The sequence below is a fragment of the Cnephaeus nilssonii genome, assembly GCF_951640355.1.
Source record: "Cnephaeus nilssonii genome assembly, chromosome: 14".
Classification (NCBI taxonomy): Eukaryota; Metazoa; Chordata; class Mammalia; order Chiroptera; family Vespertilionidae; genus Cnephaeus; species Cnephaeus nilssonii.
In genome coordinates, this window is record NC_137085.1 from 49,139,399 (window position 1) to 49,163,932 (window position 24,534).

The 24,534-nt window shown below is 40.8% G+C and overlaps 1 protein-coding gene and 1 pseudogene across 4 annotated transcripts in view; both read left to right on the plus strand.

Moving 5' to 3' along the window:
* The window catches only part of PDCD1LG2 (programmed cell death 1 ligand 2), a 57,352-nt gene that overhangs the window by 18,146 nt on the left and 14,672 nt on the right, over positions 1 to 24,534 (plus strand). For 2 of the 3 annotated variants that reach the window (XM_079791155.1, XM_079791156.1), the window contains exons 3-5: positions 1,049 to 1,348; positions 10,482 to 10,751; positions 17,775 to 17,913. In XM_079791155.1, coding sequence (XP_079647281.1) covers positions 1,049 to 1,348; positions 10,482 to 10,751; positions 17,775 to 17,913 — 709 coding nt within the window. The remainder of the gene's footprint in view (positions 1 to 1,048; positions 1,349 to 10,481; positions 10,752 to 17,774; positions 17,914 to 24,534) is intronic. The other variant, XM_079791157.1, reaches the window with a different exon arrangement.
* LOC307111340 (S-phase kinase-associated protein 1-like) lies at positions 3,422 to 4,326 on the plus strand (annotated as a pseudogene). Its single transcript has one exon. The product of its transcript is annotated as an S-phase kinase-associated protein 1-like (transcript).

A 24,534-nucleotide genomic window follows, 5' to 3' on the forward strand; every position in this document is an offset into this window, starting at 1 on the left:
TCTAACCAGTGGTTCTCAATGTTCTTTGCACATTAGGGAAATAAAAAAAATTGATGCTAGCCTCACAAAAGAACTAGAATTTAATTTTAAAGGATTCTAAGTGGGGCCAGAGCATTAATTAGTATGTTTTAAAAGCCTTCCCAAATAACCATTTATTTTTCTAGTTATTCTGAGGTACTCATATACATGATTCATGTTTGCTAATTGCTCTTTTCTCTTGTGAACATTAGTTGAAAAACATCACCTGTCTGAGAGGTAGCATGCTTTATGCCTACAGCCTGGTACACACACACCCTGTACGAGGCAGAGTGGGGAAGCAAGCAGAAAATATATTTTTGTCAAAGGCCCAGACGGTCAAGAGGGGAGTTCTGCTCTGTGCTATGGGGAGTTCCAGAGGAAGTTACAGGCGTTCCTCTCATGAAAAGAAAGCATAATGTGATAAATACATTTGTTAAATAAATTGCACCCAGAGTCCTCTAATTCTTGTTATATCTCAGACTCAGCAACTAATCTTCCTCACAAGCCCCATTTCTCTTCCCTGTTTCCTATTTTATCATGTGTTATAAAATAAAAGAAGGAAGTGCTATGAGGAAAGTTCAAGTAGTGTAAATTTCTGAACCTGGCTCATTGAAGATGGTTAATGCATTTTTGATAAATGAGTTAGCAGAGGCTTAACACATAGTAAGAACTCAACACGTGATAGTTGTAATTATTATCACTGGTGAAAGGTAAGTCATGTTTTTTTTCAGGGAATGATGTAATTTCATTCATATGAATAAAGATGAGCCTGGATAATAGGTGGTAGGAGGGCCATCAGGTGTACAGGTGGGGAGTGTTGAGAGGAGAGAACTACCTCAGAACAGTGTGTAGAGAATTTCACTCTTGCCCAGACTGGATGGGGAAGGGACAGAAATGAGCCCAAGCAATGCCCAGATAATGATGGATATTCCCTAGAAAAGCGGGGTGTCCTGAGTCTCTTTGGCTTCCACTCTGCACAGAACTGAAATGTGAAGGCAGACAATGGGAGAACATCTTGTTTTCTGTTTAGCTTTATTCAGAGTGGTGATCCCTAAAGAACTATACACAGCAGAACACGGCAGCAATGTGACCCTGGAGTGTGATTTTTACTCTGAAGATGACCTGGATGTTGAATATATACAAGCCAGTTTGCAAAAGTTGGGAGACAATACATCCTTGAACAGCGCCACTTTGCTGAAGGAGCAGCTGCCCCTGGGGAAGGCCTTATTCCACTTCCCCCGAGTCCAGCTGAGCGATGCGGGGAAGTACCGCTGCGTGATTGTCTATAGGAGCTCCTGGGACTACAAGTACCTGACTCTAAAAGTCAAAGGTGAGTAGTTTCGGGGCCTGGAATCTGTGGAAACATCTCTCCAACAAGGACCTAAAGCGAGCTCGAGCTAAAGCTGGGAGGATGGTCCTAAGGAGACAGAGCTATCTCAAAGAAAGGAAAAGTACCTGTTCAGTAATAACTTTTTGTATATGCGTACAAGGCTGCTGAGGTAAGGGAAATAGGAGCAGGAGTAGCAGGAATAAATGGGGCTAGAGGAAGCCAGGCCATGAGTCCTTGAAAGGTGGGGAGGAGCTAAAGATTGGCTGTGCCTAATTCACTGTTTGAGGAACATTACTTGGTTATTAAGCTACTCTTTGAGAACAGCTTATTCCCCCAGTCCAGAGTTATTTAAACCATGGTTTGCCATCCATTTATGAATTAAAATATTAGTTTAGTGAGTAGTAATCAGGTAGATGTCCCCCCCTCCCCCAATGAAATGAGTGAACGAAATGAATAGAATAAAATACACCAGAGGTTGTATGTTGTGTCTGTTGCCTCACTCTGGGTCAGTCTAAAAGGTTTGAAGAGCACTACTCTAGTCCAAGCCTCATTAATTGCTGATGAAGCAGAAATTCACAGAAGTGAAGTGGGTGGCCTGAGGGAGCCCAGGGTAACTCCGTTGGCTGGAGCATTGACCAGATGCATCACAGATGCACCAAAGTTGCAGGTTGGTCCCCGAGTAAGAGCACATGCAGAAGACAACCAGTGAATGCATGAGTGGGTAGAATAATATATTGATCTCTCTCTCTCTCTCTCTCTCTCTCTCTCTCTCTCTCTCTCTCTCTCAAATCAATTTGAAAAAATAAAATAAAATGAAAGTTAAAAAAAATAGCTGTCCCCATTCCTCTGTGTTCAGGGTTCTTTCCACCACAGCAGGATCCAAGAACCTAAATCTGGAGAGATCTTCAAGTTCTTATTTGTTCTAGGGAAGGTGATTTGTGGAAAGACATGTAACAACTATAAAAGAATAGATTTGGATCTTCATTGGCTTGTAGTTTTCAGCCTTCATTGACTATTCTGAGTGAAACTATGCCAGTTTTTCTCTGTTTCCTCCGATCTCCCATTAGACCTCTACTCTGTCCTCTCAAGGATCTGTGGATTTTGGTCCCTAAAGACTGGTCAGTGACTTTGGCAGCAATGGTGTGACCTTATGATCTGGTACAGAGACGGGCACACTAAAAGGATTAAACATGAGGGTGAATGTTGCTTTCACCTGTGACTTTGGGCAGGTTATTTCACCTTTTTCATAATCTCATATATTTTCTTATTTGTAAAAAGTTAACAACAGTAGCACCTACCACATAGGATTATTGTAAAAATTAAAAGAAATAATGGACATAAAGAACTGAGCATAGTACCTGGCATATGATATGGTGAATGTCCAGAGATTTGATTCAAACACTCTCAGTTATTACAGGGATGGTGACTTCCTCAGACCTCAGCTATCCATGAATCATCAGGAAAGTCTTTAGCCCAGAGGTAACTGCCATATATATATATATATATATATATATTTATATTTTGTTTTAATTGATTTCACAGAGGAAGGGAGAGATAGAAATATCAATGATGAGAGAGAACCATCGGCTGCCTCCTGCACACCCCCCACTGGAGACCAAGCCCACAACCCAAGCATGTGCCCTTGATCAGAATCAAACCAGGGACCCTTCACTCCACAGGCCAGTGCTCTATCCACCTAGCCAAACCAGCTAGGACCTGCTTTCTATCTTTATTGCATTTCCTACATCCAGACTTAAACTGGGAGGAACTTCAGAACATTGAAGTTAGTCTGAGTTCAATTAACAGGAAGAGAGAAGACTGTACATTTCATGATCCCCTAATGGCCCCCACATTTGTAGATCTCTATTTGAATGCTGTAAAGCATCTAGGATTTTGGATCAATTAGGGGCCAAACATCCCACTTTTTCTCTGTGGCTGAGGGCTATTTTTTATTCTTGGGAAGGCACTCTGCTTGCTTCCTCACCTAGACTAGGGATGGCTCAGGTATGGAGCAGATTTATTTCTTATATATTAATTAATTAAACAATTAACTAATTAATTTCTTAACTTGTTAATGATCTCCAAACTAGGATATATGGGGATCACAAAGACTTTATCTAAGGAGTGCATAGGCACAGGCAGTTTTAGGAAATGAGTTTCTCAATCTTCGTCTTCCCCAAGTACTCTTTCCCCAAACCGAATGCGCCTGAGAATGTGCCTTCCAGGCAAGGCTCTTGGGGTTCCCCTAGAACACTTCCTCTTTTAGTATTGCTTTCTCCCACTTCAGAAAAGCCCACCTGTCACCCATCACGAATACAGTGCATTGCCCCACAGTGCAAAAACCTCCATAACCCGGGAAGTGGCCTTGTTCTCCACCTTTTTCTTTTGATTCTGCTGATGCTGTCCCGCTCTCGTCAGCCTCCGGCCCGCTCTCTCCTTGAGACCGAGCACCATGCCTGCAATTAAGTTGCAGAGTTCTGATGGAGAGATATTTGAAGCTGATGTTGAAATTGCCAAACAATCTGTGACTATCAAGACCATGTTAGAAGATTTGGGAATGGATGCTGAAGGCGATGGTAACCCAGTTCCTCTACCAAATGTTAATGCAGCAATATTAAAAAAGGTCATTCAGTGGTGCACCCACCACAAGGATGACCTCCTCCTCCTGAGGACGATGAGAACAAAGAAAAGTGAATAGGTGATATCCCTGTTTGGGACCAAGAATTCCTCAGAGTTGACAAGGAACACTATTTGAACTTATTCTGGCTGCAAACTATTTAGACATCAAAGGTTTGCTTGATGTTACATACAAGACTGTTGCCAATATGATCAAGGGGAAAACCCTTGAAGAGATTCGCAAGAACTTTAATCTCAAAAATGACTTTACTGAAGAAGAGGAAGCCCAGGTACGCAAAGAGAACCAGTGGTGTGAAGAGAAGTGAAAAGTGTGCCTGACACTGTAAGGATTGTTCCAAATACTAGTTGCCCTGTTCTGTTTATAATTGTTAATATTAGGCAAACAGAAGACAAATACAGCAGCAAATCAATTCTATTAGCAGAATATTGTCCTCATTGCATGTGTAGTTTGGGTACAGATTCCAAACCTATGGCTGAGTTTTTTCCAGTATGATCAAAAGTATCTTTTTTATTTGCTTTGAATAAAACTGAATTGTGGGTTCTCTATAAAAAACAACAACAACAAAAACCCTCCATAACCCTAAACAAAAGAGTAATTAGAAATATTGATAACTTATCAAACTGTATTGACTAACAAATCTATTGCAGATGAGGAGATATCAAGTTCTCTGTTTTCAACAAAATTGAAGGAGGCCCTAATAAATGAACACCTGATAATAAAAGATGAAGTAATTGTTGCCATATAAACATAAGGCTTTCAAAGAATGAAATGCCTTACTTTTATCCCTACCAACTTATTTTCATGGGAAAGATTCTTTAGTCCTTATAGCTATAAAAAATGACAAATAGAAATAGAATTGATGTTGAATCTTATCTCATTTCAACCATAAATCATATGCATCCTCAGATTCATGAACAAATCAGGAAGAAAGCCCTATCCATTCCATTAAGAGATACATTTCCAATAAAAATTTATGTTTAATAATTATCAATATTCATATTTTTATGTTTTGATTTTACATGTGCTAATAATAATGGAAATTAGATTTCAATGCAGAAGAAAGCTTTGAACACTTGAAGCCTTACAGTCACAGAAAAAATATTGAATTTCAATAGCCACATGTCATGTTTGGTTTCAAAGAAACATGGAATAATCAATAAAAGACCTTTAAATATGATGCATTAGGATAAAATCCTATAGAAAAGTGGAATGGAAGTGAAAGTTCAAAGATTAAAAAGAAACAAAGTAAAGCTCTGACCATTAGAGATAAATTTTTGTATGCATTTTTCAATAGATGGCAGTGTCTATAAAAAACTTTCTTCCATATCTAGATGACATTGGGTACATACGTAAGAGTGAAATAATTGTTTTACTAAAACATATAAATGTTTCTAAACTTCCAAATGTCATATATTTTTCCAACCTAGAAACACTAAAATCTTTAAGAATCAACTTAATATGTGAGAGGGTACATACTGCATCACAATTTTTTTTTCGGAGAAATGCAAGGAAAAAGTAAGTTGAAGATCATCACCTAAGAGTATTTTATCCTGATCAGGGATCTCTGAAGGAAGCAGGGGAGAACTAGAGCCCCAGTTAGGGTTTGCTTACATGAAATAGGACTAAAGGAAGGATGAGCTTTTTTCTTAAAATGTCTGACCTATGGTATAAACATTGAAAATATTTTTTTGCACCTTCTTTAATGTCTGGGCAACAGTTCATATTAAATATAGTGAAAAGAGAACTGATTAACTGATTTCAAAAGCAAAGCGGGGGAATAGTAGGTAAGATGGCTGGAGTGTCCAGAAGAGACAGTAACAAGAGGTTGCAGCTTCTGAAAAGCCAGGTTGCAACTGCAAAAACAGTGAAAAATCTGTCCAAGGAAGAGCAGGGAGCATGGCTGGGAAAACAAAATACAGTGGCCCTGAGAGGCTGGGACAGCCCAGGAATTGAGCCCGCAGGTTGAGAACCGGCCTATGCAAAGAATCCCCAACAGACACAGAGCAAGTACTAAGGACAGAAGGACCACACCAACCTGAAGGCCTAGGCAAAGCATGAAGATAAGGATGGAGAGAGCCAACACCTGGAATGAGCTGAGGCTTACGGAAGTACCTCAAATCAACAAAAAGGCCCCAGAGAGACAGAGAGTGCAACTTTAGCAAGTGGAGGAAGGAGGTGGCATGGCTTCCATTCTTAATTACTAGAGAAATGGTCTTCACCCTAAGAAGGGAAGACTAAGGGCATAGGGAGGAAACAGCCCGAGAGGAGCGACGTGGTAGTGAAAAGATAGCTATGCTTTCAGCCTCCAGGCCCAGAGAAACCACTTGCTAAAAGAACTTACTGATGGGGCTCTGATCTTGGTGTCTTTCCTCCACTGGGGAAACAGAAGGGAATAAGGAAAGCTGGAGTTAAGGAACAATGAATTTTGAAGGGGAGGAAAAGCTTCTGTGAATTATAAACTGTTTAACCTGAGATTCCCCTCCAGACAAATGAGAGAAATCCTAAAAAATTTTTGTCAGTGATTATTAGAAATCTGTTGGGATTGTCTGAGGCTAGGACATGGAAACCTACTTTTTAATTTTAACCGTAGTTACAGTCATTATGATGATAAAACAGATAATACTATGTACAGCTTATCTTTATTTCAGCAATGCTAGAGTTGCCAGTAATTTATAAATAATATAGTTCAAGAAAACAGAAACCACTTAAACCATTGGAGATTTAACTCGGGAAATCTTTTGATGGAATAGACTGAGAAGCCTACCTAGGAAGCTGCTACCACCAGTGGCCTGGAGGGAAAACAGAAAGGCAGGTTGGTGGAGAATAGGGCCCAGAGGCACATGACAGACACTGGAATCCCGGTGGGCCTGTCCAATGGTAGCGGGAGCCAGGGAAGAGATGTAGCTGTAGGCTGGAGAGACCAGTATAGCATAGCGCACGGGGGAGGAATACCCTAACATTTCCCCCTCTCTCACCCTTCAAGCTTCCCATCATGTTCCTATTGGCTGTCAAGAACCTGGAATACACAGCCTGCAGGAATCAGTCTTCCTACAGTAAAAAGCAGAGAAAAAAAATTGAGGGATGGACCTGTGGACAAACAGGCCCAGGACCCACATAGCACACACCTTGCGCATAAAGTAGTAAAATATGCGTTGAATAGTAGTAGTTACCTGTATCTATAACAGACTGAACAACTAGTAGTTGTTGAGTCAGGGACAGCAAAGGGTGATTGATGGTCTTGGGTCAACCTGGAGATAATCTCCAAGTGCCAAGGGGTCTGTTACAGCGAACCAGGCTAGGTAGTAGTTCATTTAACAAAATTCATCTTATGACCCTAGCCTGTTGGGCCTAAAGTGTGCCCAGTGCATAAGAGGTAATTAGTCACACTATACTTTGTACTGCTTAGATAATGCCTGGAATATAGCTCACATTACATTGGAAAAAAGAAAGTAAATCCAAAAACTGGTATCTAGCACTGGGTTTGACAACTATATCCTGTGAGAAATGGTTGATAGAAAAAGACCTGTTTATCTACAAATGAAAAGACTATATGGAGTTTCATCAGTTATCTTAAAATACTGGAAGAATTGCCTTCTCATATGGAAGAGCTAATAATTACTAACACTAATTGAGTATTTATTATGTTTTAGACACGTAACTCATTTAATCATTCTAACTCTCCTGTTAAGGATAAGTATTATTGTACCAATTTTATAAATGAAAAACCTAAGGCTCAACAGGTCGTGTAACCAGCCCTTGGCTCAAGCCCAGTCAAACCTTTCAGATTCCGAAGCCTATGTTCCAACTACTGTGCTTACCATGTGTTGTTCTATTAAATCAGACAAGAACCAATGGTTGAAGTCATCATGAGACAAAATTTGACTTGGCATAAGGATGCTTTTTTTTCAATGAAAGTTGAACTTTTTATTGTCTAATGATGGCAATAACTACTTATAGAAGTAAGAGCTTCCATTCATAGATTTACTTAATGAAAAGTTAGTTATCTAGCAAGTTACTAATATTAGAAAAGAAATATTATTAAAAATAAAAAGGGACATTTCATAATGATAAAAAAGTCAACTCAACAGGAAGACATATGTGTACATCAAACACATAGCTTCAAACTATATAAAACAAAAATTGGCAGGTGTAAAAGGAGACATAAGCAAATCCACAATTATATTTGGAGAGACTTTAAATAATCTCTATCATAACTGATAGAACAAACAAAAAAAATAGAAGAGTTGAACAACATAACCATCTTGACCTAACTAATATATATGAAACTTATACCCAACAACTGCAGAATATATTTCCAAGAGCATGCATCAAGGCATTTATCTTCCAAAGTTACTAAACATATTTCTAGAGCAGGAAGTTGGGCTAGTTGTATTTTAAGACTACTCCTACCTCTGAAATTCTAAAATGTACTCATCTTTTCCTAAGAATAATATCCTCAATCCAGCTTCCTCATTGTGTATTGCTGGTAGTGATGCCATTTCAGCCACTTCCCATATACAAGAGGCTGTGGAAACATCTTTAAGTTTTATAAATGTAGACGTGTTCTTCTGTCCCTTCCCCAAACTTTGCTGATTCTTTTAGTTGAACATCTCTGTCCCTTCCCCAAACTTTGCTGATTCTCTTAGTTTAACATCTCTCCCATCTCTCTCTCTCTCTCTCTCTCTCTCTCTCTCTCTCTCTATATATATATATATATATATATATATATATATATATGTAGATATATAGATATATAGATATAGATAGATATATGTATATATATATATGTATTTAGATATATAGATATAGATATATATATAGATATATATTTAGATATATATATTCAGGTGCAAGCCTTGGCCCAACTCCTGATTCCTCACCCTCCTAGCTCTGAAATCACCTATCAACTTGGCTTGCATGAAGATCTGCTTCTTATCCCAAGCTGCCCTGTGGGAGCAGGACAGACCTTCACCCACAACACACTACTCCTATAAATTCATTTATTCTCCTCCATCTCCCCCAAATACCCCAGAGCTTCAGAAATAACCTACAACATAATAGAACAACATGACTATAAAAGAACATCGTACCAAGGAGGGAAAACTGTAGATAAATAACACAAAATGAGTATTCAGAATGCATGACTGATTATTAGTATTTGGCTCCGAGACTGGTTAGTCCAGTGGTTGGCAAACTCATTAGTCAACAGAGCCAAATATCAACAGTACAACGATTGAAATTTCTTTTGAGAGCCAAATTTTTAAAACTTAAACTTCTTCTAATGCCACTTCTTCAAAATAGACTTGCCCAGGCCGCGGTATTTTGTGGGAGAGCCACACTCAAGGGGCCAAAGAGCCGCATGTGGCTCGCAAGCCACAGTTTGCCGACCACGGGGTTAGTCTAACTGGTTCAAGTCCTTCAGTAGGCTGGTTCAGAACCTGATTCTCCTTGTATACTAGTTCTGGGTAATCCGAAGTCCCTCTGGAAAACACCCTTCCTCTATATTGCTCCATCCCTAGACATTTTCAGTTACATAGAGAATCATCCTCTGATGATGATTCCAATACAAAATTGAGAATACAGTAGCTGTGAAGGGCATGGGTTCAAGTCCCCTACCCCCCCCCCACATCCATCCCTGATTCCAGCTGTTTCCTTATTTACAAAATAAGAATATGAATTTTAGCTACCTCACAAGGTCCTTGTGTAGTTTAAATGACATAATGTATATTAAGGGGAAGGAGTCAGGAATTAGAGCCACTCTCCCCTGCTCTTCTCCATGTTCTAAACTAAGGGAGCAATATACACAAGAATTAATACCAAATGGAAAATGACCTCCATTTTTAAAAAATATATTTTATTGATTTTTTACAGAGAGGAAGAGAGGTAGAAACATCGATGAGAGAGAAACATTGATCAGCTGCCTCTTGCACACCCCCTACTGGGGATGTGCCCGCAACCAAGGTATATGCCCTTGACCGGAATCGAACCTGGGACCCTTGAGTCCGAAAGCCGACGCTCTATCCACTGAGCCAAACCGGTTTCGGCATGACCTCCATTTTTAAATAAGTGGATAAGCACATGATGTTCCCCTTTCCCCTCTCCTTATTCTGGGGCTTCTCTGGTAATTAACATGGGAGAACATGACTTAGAATAGAGTCCTTTTGTTTCTTCTTCCTTCAGTTTAACCTAAGACTCCAGGTTTGCAGACCAGACTCTAAGGTCACTCATCACAAAAAGCATTCAACCTCTCTAGCTTCAGTTACCTCCAACAAATATTGGGAATATCAACAATACCATTTTTTTTGTCTTGTAAAACTTAAATAACTCAATGTGTGTAAAATAGCATATCTGGAACAAAGGAAATGTTTTTAAAAAGTAAAGGCATTATTACTTAATATTGATTATTTTCTTTACTTCATATGGTATTGGGTACAGAGCTCTACGGGAATCAGAAAAGAAAGACTTACTATTATCATTTTTTCTTCTGTTGCCCAGCTTCCTACAAGGAAATAAACACTCGCATCCTTCAGGTTCCAGGGACAGATGAGGTAGAGCTCACCTGCCAGGCTGAAGGGTACCCCCTGGCAGAAGTCTCCTGGCCAAATATCAGTGTTTCTGCCAACACTAGCCACATGGAGACCTCTGACGGCCTCTACCAGGTCACAAGTATTCTGCGCCTAAAGCCACTCCCTGGCAGAAACTTCACCTGTGAGTTCTGGAACGCAGATGTGAAGGAACTTACTTCAGCCATCATTGACCCTCAAGGTAAGAGCAGCTGCCCTTCCTGACTGTCAGTCAGGGTTCACTCAGAATGAGTAATTTGAGGAGAGTGTAATAAAGGGACTATTTATGAAGTTATGATCAGGATTTAAAGAAACTACTGAGGATAGTGAAGGACCCTGGGGCTTTAACAGTAGGGGAGCCATGACCACTATTGGAGTGGTGACTGAAACCTGGAGAAGGGAGCTGTGGGGAAAGCACCAAGTGACAGAGCTGTGCCCTCCAGTAAGAGGATGCTGCCACTCGCAGCAACTGCCAAAGGGTGCAAGTGGGTGAATAAATATCCCACCCTCATGCTCCTCCCACCCTCTGATCTCCTTCTGGTGCATCCCATTATGCTAGATCCAACTGGCGGTCAGAGAACAAGGGAATCCACTGATCCAGTCTATAAAGATCAACCTCTCAGAGCTCAGAACAGAGTATTGAAGTGTAGATAATGGTTCTGAAGAGGAATCAGAAAATATCCAGCACAAAAACTAATCACTCAGCAGAATGAATATCACTTTCCTGGCTTTGCTGCCAGATAAATGGTTTGGGGGTTTTACAGGAAAACTGGCCTCTCACAAAAAATCTTGCAGAGCTTACACTGGCTATGCCGAGTCCCATACTATTAGAACTTCATACACTAGCAAAATTTCAAATGCTTTTTGAAGCCTGACCATTTTTTTATATGCCAAGTAAGGACATTTATTTGACAAATAAGAGCAGCTAACATCTAGTATCGCAATCATTTCATAAGAGACAGGTCATTTATCACCAAGTGCACAAGTCTCCTGGTGGTCCTGTAACAAATTACCACAAACTTTGTGGGCTTAGGACAATACAAATTTATTATTTTACACTTCTAGGAGTCAGAAGTCTGAAAAAGGCTTCACTAAGCTCAAATCAAATCAAGGAAGAATGCATTTTCTTGTGTGTTTTTTTCCAGCTTTTAATGGCCACCTGCATTCCTTGGCTCATGGACCCTTCCTCCACTTTCAAAGCCAGCAGCTGCATTACTCAGACCTCTGCTTCTGTCATCACATCTTTTTCTTTAACTCTCTTGCCTCCCTTTTCTACCTTTTAGGGACCCTTGTGACTACTGGAACTCAATAATTCAGGATACTTGACCCATTTCAAGTTCCTTAACATAATCATATCTGTAAAACCCCTTGCAATGTAGGATAACATATTCACAGGTTTCAGGGATTAGAACATGGACATTTTTGAGGGGAGTTATTATTCTACTAGCATACAAATAAAGAATATCATCTCAGAATAAAGACATTCCCTAGTACTAGTTAATTTGACTATAGAAAATTAACTATGTTGTCATTATATGTCACTTCTTGTCCTTTGTCTTAGACAAAACTGAGCCTATGATAAGGGCTTGTGGGCATGCAGTTATTTAGGTGTTGACCCCAGGGAGTAGAAATGAGAGGTTTAGGAGGAAAGAAGGAAAAGCAAAATAAGGATGCATTATCAAAGTTGGGTAACAGGAGCTCAAATATGCAAGGACTCCCTGAGCAGCATACAGATGGCCTCCTAAGATGTTCACTCAGAGGACTTCAGGTGGAAGGACTAATGCATCTGCTTTCATCCCCAGTGGTTGACAGTTGTCCTCAGGAGTATGAACTCCCTTCCACTGTGAGCTGTGTATGCGTGTGGTCTGAGTGAGCTCCCCCAGCATCTGTAGTGTCAGAGTCATCCCAGGACAGAAGGCAAATATCCACTTGACAGAATCACTGACCATGAAGTGAATCAAAGCCCAACAAGGATTCTACCCAATCTGTGGCTGAACTCAGGCATCAAGTTGAGAGGAAGTGAGGCAGGGCTACAACAGTCTAACCTTTGTACTATTCAAGCCCAGTCATGCCCTTCATTAAGTCTACTGTCTCTGAGCCTTCAGGCAGGGAAGCAGCTACAATCTCTGCAAAAGATGTCATATGGAAAAATTGGTGGAACAAACTACTGTTCCTGCTGCTGCAATTGATCCCAATTGATATTTATCATCTATCTCATCCACCATACATTCTAACATTCTAGATTTCCCTCATTCAGCACTTCACATGCAATAGTTTGTTTGCCTAGGGGACTTAGACTTTCAATCCTTAGTTGCCTTACCCTTAGCTGACTGAGGTTGCTACAATTGCCTTTTCATTGATATTAGTGGGCATGGAAGTAACCATAATCAGAATCGGTGGATCCCTGAGTTCAAGACATAGTCTTCCTTGCCTCCATTATGTAACAGCTTTCAAGTTCTTCATGGTAATTAAGATCAATTACTTCATCAATATAATAATTCTTTTCTTTCCTGCTGGTCCACCAGTGGGTAGAGCTCAAGCAGATGAGATAGTAGCTATACCATTAGATACAAGAGAAATATTTCTTGGTACAACATCCCATAGTAGAAGCATTCGCCACCAGGAAGCTGGATTTTTAATCCAGGAAACCCAAAATTTGTGGAGATGAGAAGCAAAAATTCTACAAGTGGGTCACTGGAAGTAATGGTGAGAAGGACCAGCCTTCAGCATGGGGAGCCCTGGCACAGAAGCAGCACATGCTTGAGATGAGATTGGCAGGGGAAGTGAGTCCGTACCTGGGGTGGGATGGACAGAATATGAGTTGGGGGCATCAGAATTATCTGCTCTACCTCAAATTAAAGTAACGTTTACCAATCAACAGACCAGACTGAAAGTTTTGAAGTGACTCAATGGACATTAATTTCCTAGTTTTTACTTCTGAGGAAAAAAATCACAAAACTCCCTGATACAGTTCTTCGAGGCATCCAGATGCACTGTTATTGCCAAGCCCCCAACTGTCCCCCAATTCCCTACCTACCTACACGTCTCTATGCAATTCCAACACTAATGTTAGCGGTAAAGAGAGGAGACATGCTAAGGATATTGATAGAAATAAAGACATTAGAAACATCATTTTTAGGGTCGACTTTGAATGAAAATAGTTAATTAGGCAAGCTGGCTTTTCAATAATCTTTATTTCTGTTTTTATCACAGCTAAGACCACCAAACTTGTCACCTTATGAATATCGAGCTATAACTAATTCATACTACAGCTTTAGAAGCGTAAATACTCACAATCCCAGGGGACTTTTTTTTTCCTCGACGGTCCTGTATGTTTACTTGACTGTCCTGTGTTATGTGGCATTTTCTGTTTGGTTAAGTGTAGGCCAGTACTTCAGATGGAATGTGGTTTTCTAGAAGAACTCTTATATAAGGATCTCCTCAGAGAAAGACAGACCTGGCTAAGATGAATTTGGAAACAACTAGAATCTGTCCTTTGCATCAGTGCTTTTTCTTCGTTAGAGAAGTGGAAGGGCAGACTGATCATTTCTCCGGAAGCCTTGAGGCTGTGAGAAGTTAAGAATAAAGTAAGGGGCCCCCTCTCTCTCTGGGGAGCCAATACACCTGACTTAAATAGTCAACCGTTGTGGGAGAGACCTGTGGGGCCTGCATCAAAGCCTGGGATATCACTCATGAATGCAACCAACAGGGAGATGGAGAAATGTTTGCAATTAGAAATCCTCAACCTAGCTTTACTCATCCTCCTCAGCTTTAAGTTCATCCTACTATCCCCTGACATGATCCTCTGCTCCAGTAAGCTCCCCTTCCTCACCATGTACTCTCTGAACTTGCTTGACCCTCTCCCACCTCCATGACCTCTTTGATCAGGCACTTTATTCCACATAAAATATCATTATTCACCAGTTCCAAGCCCACTCTCTCTCCCTAGAGCAGCTCAGGTAACCCCAGGATACAAGCAGTCTTCCCTCAGCTTGCCTCCTGAGACCAATTGTGCCACTTCTTTGTTTGCCTGTGACTGTACTTACCTTTTCTCTTCCATTACTATTTTATTTTCCATGTATTTTAATTATTCACAGGAGTCTTCTTTATACCCAGATAAAGCAAAAACGGAGTGCTCTGTTCATAATAAGTGCTCAACCAATGTCAGATTAATGGGTTGAAGGCTTAGTCTTAGATGATCCCAGACCCGTCGTCCAGCCTCCAGACTGTGTGGACAGTCAGTCAGAGCAGTCAAATGATGCCCTGGCTTGTGGTACAAATACCAAACCACAGTCACACATCCTCCCACGGGTTCCTAGCTTCTATTACTCAAAGGCCTTTTAAGTTGTCTTATGACTGTCCCCTTTCTACTCATTCTCATAAGTTGAGCTGCTCAGTGCTGATTTCTGTGACCCACCACAGGTTTTTCCAGAAATCAATGAATCAAACAAAGACAGCAATGAAATTCTCGGGGTGGGTGGTGACCCCATGACTCTAGAATGGATGACTGAGCATCCTAACTTTTCATCAGAAATTAAGGAGCAGTGAGACTATTTTCCCTTCAAAGCAGAGTTTATTCTGCTCAGTCGGTTGTTGCATTTTCATTAGGAAGCATACAGTGAGACTGGAGCCAGATTCTTATAGGGCTGGCAATAGAAGCCCTTCTAGGAGGCCTGGCAGTGACTCTGGAAGTAGTCAAGCATGCGGGCTCTGAAGTCAGATGGGCTTGAGTTTCAAATCCTCTCTGCTACCTATGGCTTTGAGAACTCGAGCCACCCTAGAAGTGTCCCTTGTCTTCCTTTGTTGAATGAGGATAAATAATGGTAGCTATCTTACAAGGCTATTGGGACTATTAAATGAAATATACTAATAAAGTCCCTAGCACTCTGAAAAGATGGAAACAGGGGAAAAAATGGCACCTTTAGCACGAGGCATGGCTTCCTTGTGAGTAAGGATGAAACAAATTGCTTTCCCATACAGCATCACACCATTGTTAAGTAGCATGCAAATATTAGAAAACAGTTTAGAAGAATATGTATTGGGATATAGACTAATAGACCTGAAAATACAGTGACTCAAACAAGACAAAAGTATATTTCTCCCTCATGTAATATTCAGAGTAGGTAAGTAGCTATATTCCATAAAGTCATTCTGTGGTCCAGGTTCTTTCCATCTTTTTCTGCCATTCTCCAGTGTGTTATCCCTGTTGAATTGTCAAGGCTGGGTCACTGCCATATCCATGTTTCAGCCTTCATAAAGGAAAAAGAGACATATTCAGTGTTTTAAAGCCAAAACTCAGAAGACCCATTCTCTTGGCTTGAAATTAACTTACATGTCTGGCCACACCTATCTATAGGGGAGACTTAGAAATGTAGTCTCTGAGAAACCATGTGTCCAGCTAACACCTAGCTAACACTAGGGAAGAAAAGCAGAATGGATTTAAGGAATAAGGGGCAGTCTGCCACAAGGTAACTGCTGACAAGGAAGATAGGGGTAGGTGGTCAATTCAGTCCAACAAATCCTTACTGACACCATTCATGTAGCTTGGCTTTATAGGGGATTCAGAGGTGACTTAAATAAAGTCTTTGCACTTCAAATACTTACAATCTAAGCAGACTGATGTTCCATTGGATATTCAACATTAGAAAGTCTTCAGGGATGAGTAAGCTTTTGTATGCGGAAAGGACTATGAGGGAACTGGACAGGACAAGTGTCTGCATAAAGGCCCTGAGGTAGGCACTTTTCCTGTTGTGGGAACAGTGAGGTCCCAGTACTCCCTGACTCATGGTGTTACATGCGGCAAGAGCTTCAATAGCACTTCCTAGGGGTGAAGGAGACAACTGTAATCAATATGGGTTATGCATTGAGGGATGGTAGCTAGACTTACTGTGGTGATCATTTCACACTATGTACAAATATTGAATCATTATGTTGTACACCTCAAACAATTGTAATGTTGTATGTCAATTACACCTCATTAAAAATATTTTTTTGAAGGGTGGGTTATCCAATGTATGGGTGAGCCAGTCTTTCTACTCCTTTTCCTCCTTAGTGTTCCACACTCTTTTAGATAGAGAATAGTATCTATTGGGCCAGAGCTTTGGATCAGAGAGATATGGGTTTGCAATTTCAGCTTAGCCACTTGCTTAGCAGTGATGACCTTAGATAGATTATTTCTCATCTTTGAGCTTACTTTGTCAATTCTCAAATGACGGTCTCAGATTAAATGATGTCTTTGCCCTTCTCAGCTAAAACTGCCTATGGTTCTCAGAAGGCACTGTGTTGGGGGAGGGGAGGCAGTGGGCAGGACTGAACCTTTCCCCCTGAGCAGTGTTTCCAGGTTTTTCTGTGTTTATTCTGTATAAGTGACTCCATGAGGCAGACTTCAGGTTTATGGAAAAGGTATAGCTTACCTTGGGTCCCCTTCCATCTCCCTGCAGTGAACCCCCCTCCAGCCATGTCTTTGGTCAGCCTGGGCCCTCATTCTAACCTTTAGATATTCAGAACTCCCCTTTATAATAAGGTTTTCCCCAGGCTCCCAAATCACTTTCTCATCCACTTCTCTACTAAACTCACCTTTTCTACAGTGCCAGGACCTTCATTAGCTGTGACATGGAAAGGAGCTAATTATTGTAATTTTCAATGACTAGATTTGGTATATGAATACTACTTACAAGATTTTATTTTTTTCCACAGGATCCTGTAATTCTTTGAAATTTAATAACGACTGCATATAGATTTTAAGCACCATGACAGAGGAGCAGGGAGACAGTTTTGGACTGAGAGACTACCCTACTGGAAAGATAGAGAGAGATGATGATGATAGGTAAACAGGTAGATAGGTATGTAGATAGGTAGGTAGGTAGGTAGGTAGATACATAGATACATAGATAGAATATGATACATGTGTCAGAATGTTGCAAAGCTTAGAATCTGGAACAAGACAGCCTAGATTATATCCCAGTTCTGACGCTTACTGTATAACTCTGGGAAAGCTTCCTAGGCCTCACTTTCTTTACCAGTAAAATGGGTCATAGTAGAGCCTGCCTCCTAGGGTGGTTATGAGGCGTGAATGAGTTAGACTGCACAGGGCACATAGAAAGTACCTAGCATGAATTAGATGCTCAATGCAAGTTGGCCACTTTGGTTATAACCCACTCAGAAAGCCAACTTGTTGATTTACCTCTGAGCTACCATGTAATTGTGGTGCTTTTCTTTCACCCAGGTGAGATGGAACCCGAGATCCCTTCAACTTGGCTGCTTCATATTATCATCCCTTCCTTCGTCATTGCTTTAATATCCATAGTTGCAATGGTAATCCTTAAAAAACAACGCTGCCAAAAGCTTTCTTCAAGAAAAGGTAGGTGAGTTATTCACAGTAACCATGTGGACTGGGTATCTGCAGTGACGGGCTCTGCTTTCACCACTGGCCTCACGCTTCCTGGTTTCACACCAAATCCACTCAATGGTTATGAATAGCTTCGGGTTTGTCCTGATGATTTTTTTCCCCCAGAAGAAAATAACTCTAGTCTTCAGTGAGCTAAAACTCTTACACTGAATATTTTAAAAGGAATATTTTGTTTCTGTGGATGAAATTGTTTGCTTTGTTCTTTGAGCCGAGAAATGCCATCAGCCTCATGAGACTGGCAATGTTGGACAGCTATGTGGTCAGCATTCACTGGTGGGAAGATGCCAGGATCCTTTCTAACAACTCCTTCAGCTCACATCTTTCCTTGCCTCATTCTGGATATGAGCTGGGCTAAGCCCTCCCCTTACCCCCAGGAATCTGAATCTCCTGGTGGGGTAAGAAGAGGAGAAAAGTGTGTGAGGTAATTTGGGGGTGGGGAAAGCACCTTATTGGTGGTACCCTGAGGTCTTTCAGCAGATCCTCACTCCTACTGTGCCAGCCGGGACACAGCCATGCCTGCAGCCTTGGAGCCCTGGCCTGAATATCTGCAGTCTCATCTGGTACTTCCCTAAACTATCCCTTTGTCAGCACCCAACCAGCTCCTCCCAAGATTGAGACACAGCCTTGTCTATAGAAAAAGAAATGACATCTGGGAGTAACTCAATAGAATTTGGGGTGATCACTATTTGAGGATTGGGTGATGTTTAGGTGGCTATTCTCCCACATTTACAATCTAACTTCTATATTCTCATCTGTCATGAAATATTACCATACTCTATTTTTGCCCATTGCCCTCTATATGTATTAACTTGGGTAATATCCACAAACCCCTCTAAGGTAGATTTAAAGGAATTATTGTCAAAGAAGGGAGGGGGAGAAAGGGAAAGGGAAGGAGGAAGAAGAGAAATAAAAAAGAGAGAAATGACAAAAGTGGAGGGGAAGGACGCTCCACCATAAAGAGGGAATCACAAGTTCTTGTTGGACAGAACTTTGACTAAACAGAATCATTTCTGCAAATCTGTGACCTCAGAGTTGTGGCAGATGCAGTGCAGTTCATTAGAATCTTATCTTTATACCATATTTCCAGACCTGGGGCCTGAGAACCCTTTAGTCACCTCAGAAATGAGCATCAGAGCCTTCTGTCCTTATTCCCTTTTGGAAAATAAAGTGGAGTTATACTCAGAGGTAGAGTAGGGGGAAAATCCTCCCCTCATCCCTCATCTCGATCTCTAGAGTGAGTGAGGACATCAGTAGCTCCTGGGTCAAGGCTCAAGCACCAACTGTAGTGGAGAGATTGTTACTAATAAGGGCTGAATGAATAAATTTGCAAATGAATCCTTTTTTGTTTTTAACGAAGCAGAGTGAAATCATGGTTGCCTATATAATAACCTCCCTAACTCTTGTGCATTGGAATATGCTTTCTTACATAGGAGATACATGGGTACAAATGTGGAAATGTGGTGGCCATGTGCACAAAGTCACGTGTCATGAAAAAAGGTTGAGAACAGCTGGTTCTGTGGATAGAGCTTTAAACCAAAGTCAGATTAGGTGTGGAGCTGGTGCTATCATTTATTGGTTCTATGGTCTTGCAAGAATCACCTAACTCCTTTGAGATGATTTTTCTATCTGTAAAATGGGTAGCGACCTGGGAATGAACATTTTCCAGTTGATTAACCCAATCTCACTGCCACCACCAAGGTTCAACCAGGACTAGGGCAGAACCCTCTTCACTCATCTCCCTGCATCCACTCCTTCTGTCTCCAATATGGTTGATTTTCACTTTTAGCTAGCATGGGCTTTTAATTTCTCAAATCTATCATGTCTCCTCTGTTCAGATCTCTTCCATGGCTTCAGCTTGCTCACGAGGAGGTGTGACTCATGTGTGCAGTTTTATATGGCACCACTATCACCTTTGTTACCCAAGCTTTAGCCATAAAGGATTTTCTAGTCTTCAGAGACATCCCACTCTTTCAAATCAGAGTTTCTCATATAGTATTTGCTTTTCTTAAATTACTTTCTTTTTCCTTGTCCACCTGAGTTGGTGTCATTCATTAAGTCTCCACTAAGCAGTCACTTCATCAAGCCTCCCCCGAATCTACCCCCTCACCACACCCATTATATTAAATCCCCTTGTCAGGTGCTTGCCTAACACCTACTTCTCCCTCCAATATACTCAGCACACAAGTACATGGGACCTATTTTAATAGCTTCAGCTAAAAATGCAATTGCAACTCTTCATTTTCCAATTAATTTCTCAAGCCACCAACCTTCCCATCTTAGCAAAAAGTCCAGTGTCTCCTTCTTACAGTATGTACTTCCCCAACTCCCACAAACTGCCAGGAGGCTTACTTAGCCCACAGGGCCAGTGCTACTTCTGAGAAAGCTACTGGGGAACTAGGTCAGTTCACCACAGATCCCTGGTTTTAAGCTGCTGCTGTTTCTACTCCAGCCATGCAACATCCCTGTTCCCTCCAGGTGTCTCCAGCCACTATGCAAAGGTACCCTTGCTGGTCCAGATCCCCACACAGACCAGAGCGATGCGGGATGACAACTGTCCTGGCTCCCCTCACATGTTCTGGCCTTGCTCCCAAAGCAGGACCCTCAGGGGCTGATAAGGGAGGAGGGCCTTCCTGCCTCAGCCACAGCTGTGCGCAGCCAGCCTCTTCTGTTCTCAAACCTTCATGTGGAGCCTGGGACACCAGTCCTGACTTCCTTCTTTGGAGTAGTGTCTGTTCTGAACTTCTCAGTCTGTTGGAGAGAGTCAATTTTAGTTCCTTTCTGTCCAGAAAGCTCCTTGGCTCCTCAACACATTTACCCGCTTATGCCTCAGTGACCAGCTCTGCACACTGAGGTTTTTGGGGAGGACAGCCGTTGTCAGTCTGTAAAAGGTTCCCCCTTTTACCATCCCCCACTAGCAGGGACCATTCAACAGATCAGGGCTCCAGGGTGATATTGACATTATTGTAAAAATAATGTCGAGTTCTGTTTCATCTGCTAGTCTTTACGTTTCATAAGTACGGGGGCCGTGTTTCTCTTACTCACCAATATACGTCCAGTGTCTAAAACATTACCTGGCAATACAGTTCTTCAAGAAAACTTTTAACATTGAACCTACTATATGCAGGTACATAGGCTAAACTTCTCTGTAAAATATACTAGTCACATGTGGTTTTTAAATTTAAATGAAATAAAAATTCAATTCTTCGGTCACATTTTAAGTGCCTACATATTGCAAGTGTTCAGTAGCCACGTGGGTCTGTATGGGACAGAGCAGATATCACTTATTGCCATCTTTGCAGAAAGTTCTATTGGACAGTATTTGCAGTTAATTTCACAAAAACTGCTTGAGGCAAGGATTAGTGTCTACTTTGTAAATGAAGAAACTGAAGCTCAGAAAGTATTTCTGAAGTTATATAGCTGGGCTTGAACACAGGTCTGACTCCAAAACTTGTGGCCCTTTGTTACAAAAGTGCTTAATAAAAATTGGCTCAATCTGAATACATTTTACATTATAATTATCTTTGGGCAATGGAAAGAAAAAGTCTCAACCCAAAGTACTTAAGCTACATGTTCATTGACTTGCTGGGCCAATGGCAAAGCCAATAAAAGAATCCAGCAAGAATTGTGAGCTATAGAGACCAGATCTCCAAAACAGGTTTCTAGAGTTCTATTTCTCAAACTCTCGATGGTAAAGAACCATTTTGGTTGTTTTTTTTTCAAATTTCTAATATGTTAGAAATTGGTACTTTTATAATATGTATATATGGAAAAATTACTAATAATAAAATGGAAAAAACAAAGACATAAAGCAATAAGCCCAATTCTTACTGGAGTCAATAAATATAAAATGACATTTGAATAAATATGTTCAAAAATATAACCTAGTAAAATAATTACTATACATTTTTCTAAATGTTTACACTCCACTTCTGTACTTATCTCATTGTGGACAAATAAACAGTTCACCTACCAGCACCAGCTTGTAGACCACACTTTTGGTGGCACTGTCCTAAAGGATTGACCAAGGACTTCCCAGGGATTTAAACCAAAGGCCAAATTTGCAGGTTTATGATGTATAAGGACAACAGAGAATGGGAGCACAGGCATTAGAAAGAGGCCTTCCCTGAAACTCCAACATTCCAGGGCAATCTCTCGGAGTTAATCATTGGGCTCCTTTCAAGTACAAACCCTTTTGGAGGAGACTGCATTGCTGAATTAGAGACCGAAGATGGTCATGAGAAAGTTACTAAAAATCTGGTATACAGAGCAAAAACAGATTTAGAGATGGACCGCATTTAGATACCCAAGCAACTGCAGGACATGAGCATCAAGTCCTGGAAGAAAATAAAAGTGGAAAGGAACATATGAAATCAGGGATTAAGAAAGATGAAACCAGGGAAACAGTGGGAGCAGCATCCCATTATGTGAAATTTTGGCTTCTGCCCCCTGAGTTGCTTTGAATCAGTATCAGTCATTTACACCTTAGTGCAAATTAATTGATCAGACCTTCTGCTCTGTGTAGGGCAGAGGGAAGGAAGTGGCAGTAAAGACTAAAGCAGAAGAGGGAGAGAAAATTCTGGAGCCAGACATTTCCTGGACTGAATCCCAAAGTTGACCTCTGAGTGCTTGGGGTCAGTGACAGACAAAGGAATGGCAATAGGGGCCTTCATTGTTCACAATCTTGCCTGTTGGTATGGTTTTACATTACACATTATTCAGGCTGAGTTCTCAATCCACTGAGACATTTAGACTTCTATGTGTGAATTTATTGGGATTTTATATATATAAAGTATATATATAAAATAATATAATATATAAATATATAAAATATAATATAATATATATAAATATATAAAATATAATATATATAAATATATAAAATATAATATAATATATACATATTATATTATATTTTTATTGATTCCAGAGAAAAAGGAAGAGGGAGAGATAGAAACATCAATGATGAGAGAGAATCATTGATTGGCTGCCTCCTGCACGCCCCTCACTGGGGATCTAGCCCACAACCCAGGCATGTGCCCTTGACCGGAATCAAACCTGGGACCCTTCAGTCCACAGGCCGACGCCCTATCCACTGAGCCAAACCAGCCAGGGCTGGATTTACTTTTTAAAATAATTTTTTATTTTTCAATTACAGTTGACATACAATATTACATTAGTTCCAGGTGTATGAACCAGTTATTAGACATTTTATATAACTTACAAAGTGATAGCCCTGACAAATCTAGTACTCATCAGGCACCATTCATAGTTATTACAATATTATTGACTAGATTCCCTATGCTGTACATTACATCTACATGATTTTTCTGTAACTACCAATTTGTACTTCTTAATCTCTTCACCTTTTTCACCCATTCCCCCAACACCCCTACCACCTAGCAACCATCAAAATGTTCTCTACATATGAGTCTGTTTCTGGCCTGTTTGTTGGTTTGTTTTGTTTTTTTAGATTCCACATATAAGTGAAATCAAATGGCATTTGTCTGTCTCTCTTTGATTTATGTAACTCATAAGTCTATCTAAGTCTATCCATATTGTTTCAGATGGCAAGATTTCATTCTTTTTTTTTTTATGGCTGAGTCATATTCTATTAGACATATATGCACCACTTCTGTATCCATTTATCTATTGATGGGCATTTAGGTTGCTTCCATTTCCTGGCTATCTACACTAATAAAAGAGTAAGATGCAAATTGACTGTACCTGCATGACACCCACCAGCCAATCAGGAATGTGTATGCAAATTAACCCGCCACCTTTGTTGGGTTAATTTGCATATATAGGCACCAAGCGGCCGGGGGCAGGCGTTCTGCACCACCCTAGCCACTCCAGGCCTCAGGGCAGTGTGGGAAGGCGGAAAGGTGGCTCTGGCCGAAGTGAAGGCAGTGCCAGCAGCCAGGGGAAAGAAGGCCCATTCTTACACGAATCTTCATGCATCGGGCCTCTAGTTGTAAATAATATTGCAATGAACATATGGATGCATATGTCTTTTTCATTTAGTGTTTTGGGTTTTTTCTGATAAATACCTAGAAGTGGAATTACTGTCCTTTTTTGTCTAGTTATAGCCTTTGTTTTAAAATATATTTTGTCTGGTATAATTATTGCTACCCTAGCTTTTTTATAATTTCCATTCTCATAAAATATCTTTTTCCATTCTTTTACTCTCAATCTGTGTCTTTTTTATTTATTGATTGATTTCAGAGAGGAAAGGAGAGGGAGAGAGAGATAGAAACATCAATGATGAGAGAGAATCATCGATTGGCTGCCTCCTGCATGCCCCCCACTGGGGATCGAGCCCGCAACCCGGGCATGTGCCCTTGACTGGTATCAGACCAGGGACCCTTCAGTCTGCAGGGCGATGCTCTTATCTACTGAGCCAAACTATCTAGGGCAGTCTGTGTGTCTTTTGATCTGAAGTGAGTCTCTTATAGACAACACTAGAGGCCCAGTGCATGATTGAATCATGCATGTGTAGGGTCCCCTACACGCTTTCGCTTTCGATCGCGGGGAGCTGGGTGCCTGTCCGCTGGTGCACCAGGTCTTTCAGAAGCCTCCG